The sequence below is a fragment of the Batrachochytrium dendrobatidis genome (genome assembly GCF_000203795.2).
Source record: "Batrachochytrium dendrobatidis JAM81 unplaced genomic scaffold BATDEscaffold_20, whole genome shotgun sequence".
NCBI lineage: Eukaryota > Fungi > Chytridiomycota > Chytridiomycetes > Rhizophydiales > Batrachochytrium > Batrachochytrium dendrobatidis.
This window is the reverse complement of record NW_006281118.1, coordinates 45,440-54,328: the sequence shown is the minus strand read 5'-3', so window position 1 is coordinate 54,328 and position 8,889 is coordinate 45,440. Positions and strand designations below refer to the sequence as shown.

Below are 8,889 nucleotides of genomic sequence, written 5' to 3'. Positions count from 1 at the left end.
TGCAATCATTTCAGACAAATTCTTCTAATCCTAAAGCAAAATGCTCAACAAAAAACTTTATTGGTAATGAGAAACACTTGTTTGAGGTGGATCCGATGTGGCTGGAGTAGGTACAAGTGGCTGCCATGCTGAAGTAGCAGAAAGTAAAGGCATATCAATCGACCTTCCAAATACATCCATGTGTGATGGACTAGTAGATGGTATTGAGCGACCCATAGAACTGGCTTTAGAATCAGACTGACTCGAAAAGTTGGTTTGCCACGATTGACTCGGATTAGACTCGGATAATCCAGATTGAATATCTGAAAGTCCCATCGAGGTTGTTGCCTGAATACTAAGACGATTTTTTCGAGGCGGCTTCGCAGGTGGTTGTGTTTGCTGGTTTGGATGGGGTTTGGTGTACAGATCGGTAGCTAGAGTACTAGCAGGTAACACTGAAGCAGAAAATGCACCGTAGGGCATTTGAGGTGATGATAACATGGGCAATTGCATAGGCATCACAAGAGAAGTGGTGGTCTGTATAGGCATTTGAGTAGAAAGAGTAAACATGGATTGATCAGGCAAAGCAGCCATTTGCTGGTTATTGATTATAGCATTTGCAGTATGTGGATAGGACTGCTGTGTATTAAAAGGTGTTCCATTGGGTGTAGCAGGCAATGACCATTCTCCAGTAGAATTGGGTCGCGGAACTGTTATATAACCTGTATTGGGTGACCCTTTATCAATAGTTCCAGGTGGACGTGGCGGTATAGAAGCAAAAAAAGGATCGTTTGGATGTCGCTGCAATGGTGGAGGTCCTGACATAGGTCCTCCCCACGAAAAGGGCCGACTGTGGCTTTGAACTGTACGACGACCAGGTGGAGATTCGGGAAAAGATGGATTGGTAAGCAATGGTGAATGTTTTTCCCAAAACGATTGTTGTTTTGGTGGTTCATGTTGTGAATGCAAAACAGATTTGGGTTGGGAGGACTGCATTTGTGGATTTTGTGCTTCCGGGTGCGCTTCAAATGGCAACGGTGGAGGTTGAAATGTTCGTCCAGGAGAAAACGGCAAAGAGCATGATAAATCTGAAGGAACTCCACTTGATGTATGACCACGAACACGAGTGTAGTCTGAAATTACTGATGCTGATTGGGGTAAAGTAGAAATGGGTCTACTCGTTATATTTGAAGATGAAGTCCAAATAGAATCTGGCACAAAGGGCTGCGACAGAGATAAACAAGGCTTGGAAGTTTGAGATGCCTGATTGATTGACTGTAAAGAGGAAAACTCCTTGTGCTGATCCATAGTTTGTTCAAACTTTGCCAGATCAACAAATGGTGATTCAGCCAGAGATTGACTCATTACAGAAGTAGCTGCCGGGGTTCCTACATCGGGCAAGGGGAATATATTGACCAATGATTGCGACATAAAAAAGTTGTCTGTAGACAAATCAGTTGCATTAGATTTAGGTCGACCTCTTCGCATCGGCGTAATACCAGAAACAGAAACACCATTGACATAAGTTGGTGATGGCCCAAAGCCATTGGCTGCAGAGTTTTGAACAGTCTCTGTTACGCGAGGTGTCGATTTAAGCATGGAACTCGAGGTTTCACCTGGCTGCTTCGATGGTATTGATCGCTATAAGTTCCCAAATATGCCATAATCAACCATTTGAAATTAGCCATAGTGTATAAACAACTTGATCAGATTTAGTGTGAATATGTACCTTGGGTAAATTGTATGGCGTATGACGCATTTCGCAAACCACAGAATATGCTTGAAATATATCAAACCGCTTGGCAACATCAATTTCCAAAAGCGATTGAATTAAAGATATGAGTTTTGGAGAATACTGTGGAAATGATGGAAATGTGTAACGCACATTCAGAATTGCCAGCATGCCTCCTTCCTCAAACGGAGTTGTCTAGAAAAGTTTGCCATGTTTAGTATTCAAAATACTAGTCGGGTAAAAAATATCTGTACAAAACTTACAAAAAAACAAAGTTTATACAGCAACACTCCCATTGCCTAGAATACATCAAAAACAATTCAGGTGGTTAAGTTATAGCAATGATATACCCACAAGCCACTAAATGAAATACAACAAAATAGCTGCATACCCATGCATCTACTTGTTCTGAAAGCCCGCGTTTCTGGTATAAATCACACATTTCTGGAGAGCGATATGGTAGCGTAGTAAACTTTCTAATCTCTTCTTCCAGTTTCCAGATATCTTGGGTATTCAAGATTGCATTTGGAGGCACAACTCGAGTAGTGCACGACCCAAAATCGCATAGTTTACATGACCCATTTCCAGCAATCAATACATTTTCAATTTTAATGTCACGATGTGCAATACAAGGTTGTAGACTGTGCATGTGAGCAACAGCCTCGCAAACATCGGAAAATATTCTCAAAACTTCATCTTCAGTCAAACGAGTGTCTAAACGAGTATTGAGAAAGTCGACTAAATGACCACCTACATTAATATTTAAAATATAAGACAATGCACAAGAATAAAATATCAAGACAGATCAACTCGAAGCTTGTAGCAAATCACACCTTCACAGTACTCCATTAAAATCAAAACTTCGTATCCACCAGCTTGCAATGACGCAATTGACGAGTCCAAAAACCGCACAATATTTTTGTGTCCCGAGACTTGTTTCTGTTATAACAATAAACTATCGAGTCAATTCAACATGTAAATCCAATGGCTGTAGGAAAGTCAGATGCTTCATTGCTGAAAGCAGGCACTAGGATCTGGTGGTGGATATTGACATCCATGCACTTGCATTAACATCAGACCAATAGAGCAAGAATCTACAGTAGTTTATAAACTGGTTGATTTATCTTTGACAAACTCACATGGATTTCTACTTCTTGGCGTAGCTCTTCAAGTGAAGCTTTGTCTGAGCATGCAATACGCTTCAAAACTACACGCTGCGAATCTCCAGCGAGAATTGCCAGATATACATGAGCAAACCCGCCTGGAATATTGAACGAATGTATTAGATGATAGATATATGTAGCTGTGTATTCATAACAACTCTTATTCAATAGAGAAAGAATAAAAATGATGGACGACGTTATAGATTAAAGCAATACCTTCAGCCAAGAAACGCTCAATAGTAACTTGCAAGCGACTAAGCGAGATAACAGTCATGGGTGGATAAGTGCCAGGCGGTCCAGAAGAATCGATATTTAAAGACGAATTCAATGCGAGCCTTGAAGGACTGCAACTGGTCTGTGCAGCAGGCCCGCTAAACTGCAGCGCAGATATACTCTTGGCAAGGTTATTCATATCCAGCAAGTGGTTCAGATGTAAGGATTGTAGATTCCTTAACAGTGCGAGAGAGTTGTTTAGACAATTAGCTATGAATGGCAACAGCCAACTCTTCCAGTAACGATTAGATGGTTCTCGGAAATGTTAAATGGCAAGAAAGATAAACTCGACTTTATATTGTTGGACTTGAACGTGATCGTCGCTCTACCGCCCAAATCTGATGTCAGGCAAGGCATGCAAAATATACCGATTTTGTCAATGAATCAAAATATATAAACTCGTGCCATTTCTTACTAGCAGGCTAGATGAAACTGTTATAGATATCAAAAACTGTTTATTTCCTTCAATGGGATTTTAACTGCTACCAAAAAAGCACTATGTTCAAGTTCTGTAGTAACTACACCTCAGTAAAATCCTCATCCTCATCCTCTTCATCATCTGATGGTGCAGATCGTTTTCTAAAATCATTTGAATCAGTAAATGGTCAAACTTGATTACAGTATTTGAACATTAACTACTGGTGCAGACAATATATGACTTACTGAGAAAGCACAGCGGAGTTCGCAGTCATAGCTGGTAAGACTGTTTCAAACTCTTCGTCTTCATCATCGGGTGAATCTAACCCGCCATGTAATCCAACGGCTGATTCATTTGTCAATTTTGCCAGATTTGAATAATAGATGGCAAGATCTGTAAATATAATATCGTGTCAGTCTGTAAATCTGATGATATTCCAAGGTAGATTCAAGCATGATGCCACCATCTAAAAACTGTAAACATCAAGTAGCAATACTCTACCATTTGATTCATCATCTCCATCTTCAGTATTGTTAATAGTCTCGGTTGCACCAAGCGTATCTTCTGCGTTATCTTCAAGCTCCACTACGATTTGTGGACCGCTATTTCCTGATATTTCTTTAATCTTGGGTTCATTTAGTTCCTTTACCTGAGCCACAGCACCTGGTTCTGGAAGCACGGGCTTGGAGCTAGTTAATCAATATAGCAAACCCAAAAGTTAGTTCTGCTACTTGGCATCAATACATCAAATAAAATGCTGATATTACTCTGGAATAATAATATTGTCCGTTTGTTTGAGCAGCTCGACAATAGGTCGACTTTCATTCATGAATCTGAAATGTAAAGCTTATGATTAGTACAAAGCTTTTGCCCCTTATTGCAATCAGTCCTATCCACAAAAGTCGTTATTCAAGCACTTTTATGAACCTAGTGTAAGCAGCACTGGAATTTTTTGATCCAGTAGTTTCGTCAAGCTGGACTTCAGATCCACACACGTCACATAAAGGCAAACTGTCTGGTGTCCTTTCCTATTGAATTATTAGCAAATTAAAATGAGTTTACAACACTTGGATCAAATATTCAATATCCAAATCTTACCAAGGATAGCATATCCAATGCTGAAAACTCCTTAATACACAACGGACATTTATACGGCATCTGGGTGATTTCCTATCAAAGGTTTGAAACATGTGTATGATAACATTGTACTATATGTTAGCACCACACATTTTTTATACATTCTTATTTAATTTTGAACAAGTAGCCCAATTGTAGATGGAATGTGTCAAAATCAAAAAAACTCAACTGCTTCGACTTCTTTTTCAATCATTTTTCCAATCTTGTAAATCTTGTACTTGACCACATTGACAAACTGCCGATAATCTATATAGTAATATGATTTGGATCTTTTTAGCTTGTCCTTGAATGCTTTAGTATGTGGCTGAGCATCAGACCGCTCTTTAAGCTGCACCTCCTCCCATCGTGTTTCTCTAGTTATGAATTAAACCAAGCCAGAGCACAACCTATTTTTAGTAAAGGAAACGAATGGATCCACTCAAAGACACTTACACTTTAAGCATGCCTTGAACTCGGAGAATACCACAAATTTTTTGGAGGTCCTTGTGATTAACACCGAGTGCAGATGCAAGCTGATCATCTCTTAAACTATTCACAAGATAATCAAATGTATAACGCTGGGTCAGTGAAGCTGGACTATGCGTGAAAAAGATCAGAGTAAGCTTTAGGATAAATGCCTATGAGCTCATTGATGCAACTCCATCAAGTAGTTCAATACTACATAACTATGCATTTAGAGTCAGCAAATCAAGAACAATGACATGACGAGTTTCATAGTACGCTCTGGCAATAAGCGAAACAAGATGCTTGCATATATCCATAACTACTAATAGCTAAGCAGTCTTGCAATGTTTTCCAACACTTGATTCAAGTTGGACAAGAAATTTCGCGATTGAATTGAACGTTTAACTGCAAGTTAATCTGCCAAGTATTGTGTTCGCAGGATTGTTGCGTATTGATAATACTGTACTTTTGTATTGAGTTTGGATTGCATTGTGCTTGCATCGAGTTGTCAAACACTTTACGCATTCTCCAAAATATAGATCGCAGTCGCTTTATTTTGGGGTGTGGACTGAATTCACGACTGTCCCAAAAACAGTCCTGAATAACTTTGTCCATATCTGACAATTCATAAAATTAAAGCAATGATCAGTCGGATGTATTCTTCAAAAATGTCTGCTGCTCATAGCAGATGCATTTCTAAAAATCCATCTCAAAAGTCTGCCAATATTTTATATATGTTGCACTCGACTGCCAGACCTCGAAACATGCAATGGTCAAATGTGGCATCGATCACTATAAGCAAACCCATTCTACCAAACATGATACAAAGAAATTTCATGTCAACTAGACTATGCTCATTCGTTTCTACAAATCCAGATCATCCCGTATATATAACATCACCAATATTTTATGTCAATGCAGGTGGGCTTGTAGCTTTTAAAGCACTTGTAAAGATCTAATTCTTTACCATTTCAAACTGGAGCTTGTGTCATAATCTAAAAGCCAAAGTGGCTTGTTAGATAATTTACTAATTTTTGAATGTATTAATCGCCAGTTCCTCATATTGGCCATCTATACTCTGCAATTTTGGCAGATTCATTAAAGCGCTGGTTTGAATTTAAAGGCCAAAAAACAATGTATAGCACTGGTACTGATGAACATGGATTAAAGGTATAAAATTTCATTTTATGATGAATCGTAAACCTATTTACTGCTATATTCACGTAAAATACAACACCTGTATACATCTTGCAGTCATTTCTCCAGAATATATAATGGTTAAATATTCGTTGCCAATCTACTACAGATTGACTTGAATACACTTTCAATTCTTTCAAACACAATGACCATTGTGTGGTGCTTGTAAACTATAGTTGTAAACTGAGATGATACTCATTGTACGATTGTCAGATTTATTCATTGCAATGCATAACACTTGTTTTGTAGGAGAGTTCAAGGTTGAACAAGTAAAGGATTTACTGGAGTTGTGGTGTAATTCCTACGCTAAACATTTGTTTAGTTCTTATTTAATATTTCATTTATGTGAATACAGTTGTAAATGTGTGTAATAACCACTGCATTCAATCAACACTATACTCATCTAGATTCAACAAGCGGCAGAGGCAGCAAAATCAGATCCAAAAGAATTTTGCAATGATATTTCCAAAACATTCAAGGTATTGTCTGCAAAACCATCAATCAATTTGATGTATTTAATTGCTGACGATGCAGTGTATTTTAGAGTTTGTTTAAAAAATCAGACATCTCCTATACACGATTCATTCGCACGACAGATTCTGACCATTATGAAGCCGTCAAAGCTCTTTGGGTAAGACTATTATAGATTGAATTTCAGACTTTGAAAAGCCTAGAAACATTTATTTATATTAAAAACAATTGTTTTCAGGAATGTTTAGAACGTGGTGGTTTTCTATACAAGGGCTACCATGAAGGATGGTATTGCGTATCAGATGAAACATTTTATCCCGAGAGTCAAATAGAAGCTTCTGCAGCCGATCCTAGTATAATGGTATGTCATGTTTTTGATTCAAACACCAACGTTACCGTCTTATCCCAATTGATACTCCTGTATAATTCAGTCAAATTTAATATATATTTAATGACCTATGTGCAGATTTCCAAAGAATCTGGAAAAGTGGTTGAATGGACAAAAGAAGAAAACTACAAATTCAAATTGAGTGCATTCAGAGACAAAACAATTGAATGGCTCAAAGCCAACCCAAAAGGTAAGCTTGGTAATGTGTAAAAGTGCAATTTTCTTGTTGATAAATAGAAATGTTTAAAATTTTATAATCTCTTGCCTTCATGATCCGACACCTATTTTATATTCAATCTCATAGTGATTGTTCCAGAAAGCCAGTACAATTTTGTTTTAAGCCAGCTGAAAAAAGGGGAGCAGACTGACCTTTCTGTTTCTAGATTAAGATCGCGTATCTCTTGGGGAATTCCTGTTCCAAACGATGACACTCATGTGATTTATGTTTGGCTTGATGCTTTGGTAAACTACCTAACAGTTGCAAAATATCCTTGGACACCTTCAAAGGACGTTCAAATGTCTGAAATTGCAGCACAAAATGGCTGGCCGGCTCACATCCATGTGGTGGGCAAAGATATCATCAAGTAGGTTAAAATACATAGTTTGATGTGTATCTGTATTTACACTATACCAAAGGTCTAACAAATTTATTTCAACTCTTCAATCCATCACTGTCCGATTTTTGGTAAATATTTGGTTTATAGGTTTCATGCAATTTACTGGCCTGCATTTCTCATGGCTGCCGGATTGCCCCTTCCTCAAAAGATTATATCGCATGGACATTGGCTTATGAATCATCAGAAAATGTCAAAAAGTGTTGGAAATGTTGTTGAACCCAACGCTCTAATTGAAAAATGGGGTGTTGATCCTGTTCGATACTTTCTTATGCGTGATGGAGTAATTAACAATGACCCAGAGTTTTCAGACAAGTTGATTTTTTCAAGATATAAAAACGATCTTGGAGATCAACTAGGAAATTTAGTCATGCGAGTGAGCACACCGCGAATCAATCAGAGTGGTGAGATTCCTTTAGCTACTGACGAGCCTCTCGATGATACTGGAGTGAAAAAAATGGAGCAATTGAGCACTTTGGCAGGTATATCTTGACTTGTATCATGCTTGACATTTGATCCAGATCTGTGATTGATTTGCACGACTTTTTGAACTTTTCACTGAGAAATACACCCATTCCACTTGCGTCAATCATATTATACTTAGATCAAGTCGATCAGTGTATGATTCAAGGCAATGTGGCAGATGCGCTACAGCATATTCAGGAAATGATTGCAGATCTAAACAAGTATTGGACCGATGCAGAGCCGTGGAAGATGGCAAATGCAGCGAGATCAGATTCTAAACCTAATCCCAAACTGCAATCTGTTTTATTTGTCGCATATGAAGGATTGCGAATCTGCGCTCTTTTACTACAGCCTGTCATGCCAACAAAAATGACCAATTTGCTAGATACTCTAGATGTTGATTGTACAGAAAGAACTTTTTTCAATGCGTACCCAGGGAAGCGATATTACCATTTAAAAAACACCTTTAAAAAACCACCCACGCTTCTTTCCAAGCAGCCACCACTGTTTCCTAGAATCGACCAATAGTCGCATTGTATTTCTGCTCACAACTACTGATACATTTTTTATCAAAAAACACCGATCCCATTGTGAATATAAACATAACC

The 8,889-nt window shown here is 38.2% G+C and overlaps 3 protein-coding genes across 3 annotated transcripts; 1 reads left to right on the top strand and 2 right to left on the bottom strand.

The window, feature by feature from the left end:
• Window positions 1–57: 57 nt before the first annotated feature.
• On the bottom strand, window positions 58–3,286 carry BATDEDRAFT_92853 (uncharacterized protein; the record flags this gene model as incomplete). The annotated part of the gene is made up of 7 exons (XM_006683029.1): window positions 58–1,620; window positions 1,709–1,906; window positions 1,975–2,010; window positions 2,103–2,461; window positions 2,545–2,650; window positions 2,851–2,972; window positions 3,091–3,286. 7 exons carry the CDS (start codon window positions 3,284–3,286, stop codon window positions 58–60), a joined length of 2,580 nt encoding a protein of 859 aa, XP_006683092.1.
• A 379-nt stretch (window positions 3,287–3,665) lies between these two features.
• On the bottom strand, window positions 3,666–5,463 carry BATDEDRAFT_92852 (transcription factor TFIIE subunit TFA1; the record flags this gene model as incomplete). Its single annotated transcript, XM_006683028.1, has 9 exons — window positions 3,666–3,726; window positions 3,811–3,958; window positions 4,067–4,254; window positions 4,333–4,398; window positions 4,493–4,593; window positions 4,664–4,735; window positions 4,872–5,055; window positions 5,135–5,230; window positions 5,369–5,463. 9 exons carry the CDS (start codon window positions 5,461–5,463, stop codon window positions 3,666–3,668), a joined length of 1,011 nt encoding a protein of 336 aa, XP_006683091.1.
• A 519-nt stretch (window positions 5,464–5,982) lies between these two features.
• Window positions 5,983–8,809, top strand: BATDEDRAFT_14978 (methionine--tRNA ligase MSM1; the record flags this gene model as incomplete). The annotated part of the gene is made up of 9 exons (XM_006682979.1): window positions 5,983–6,067; window positions 6,201–6,316; window positions 6,751–6,822; window positions 6,888–6,974; window positions 7,053–7,184; window positions 7,281–7,392; window positions 7,507–7,786; window positions 7,907–8,298; window positions 8,421–8,809. 9 exons carry the CDS (start codon window positions 5,983–5,985, stop codon window positions 8,807–8,809), a joined length of 1,665 nt encoding a protein of 554 aa, XP_006683042.1.
• Window positions 8,810–8,889: the final 80 nt, after the last annotated feature.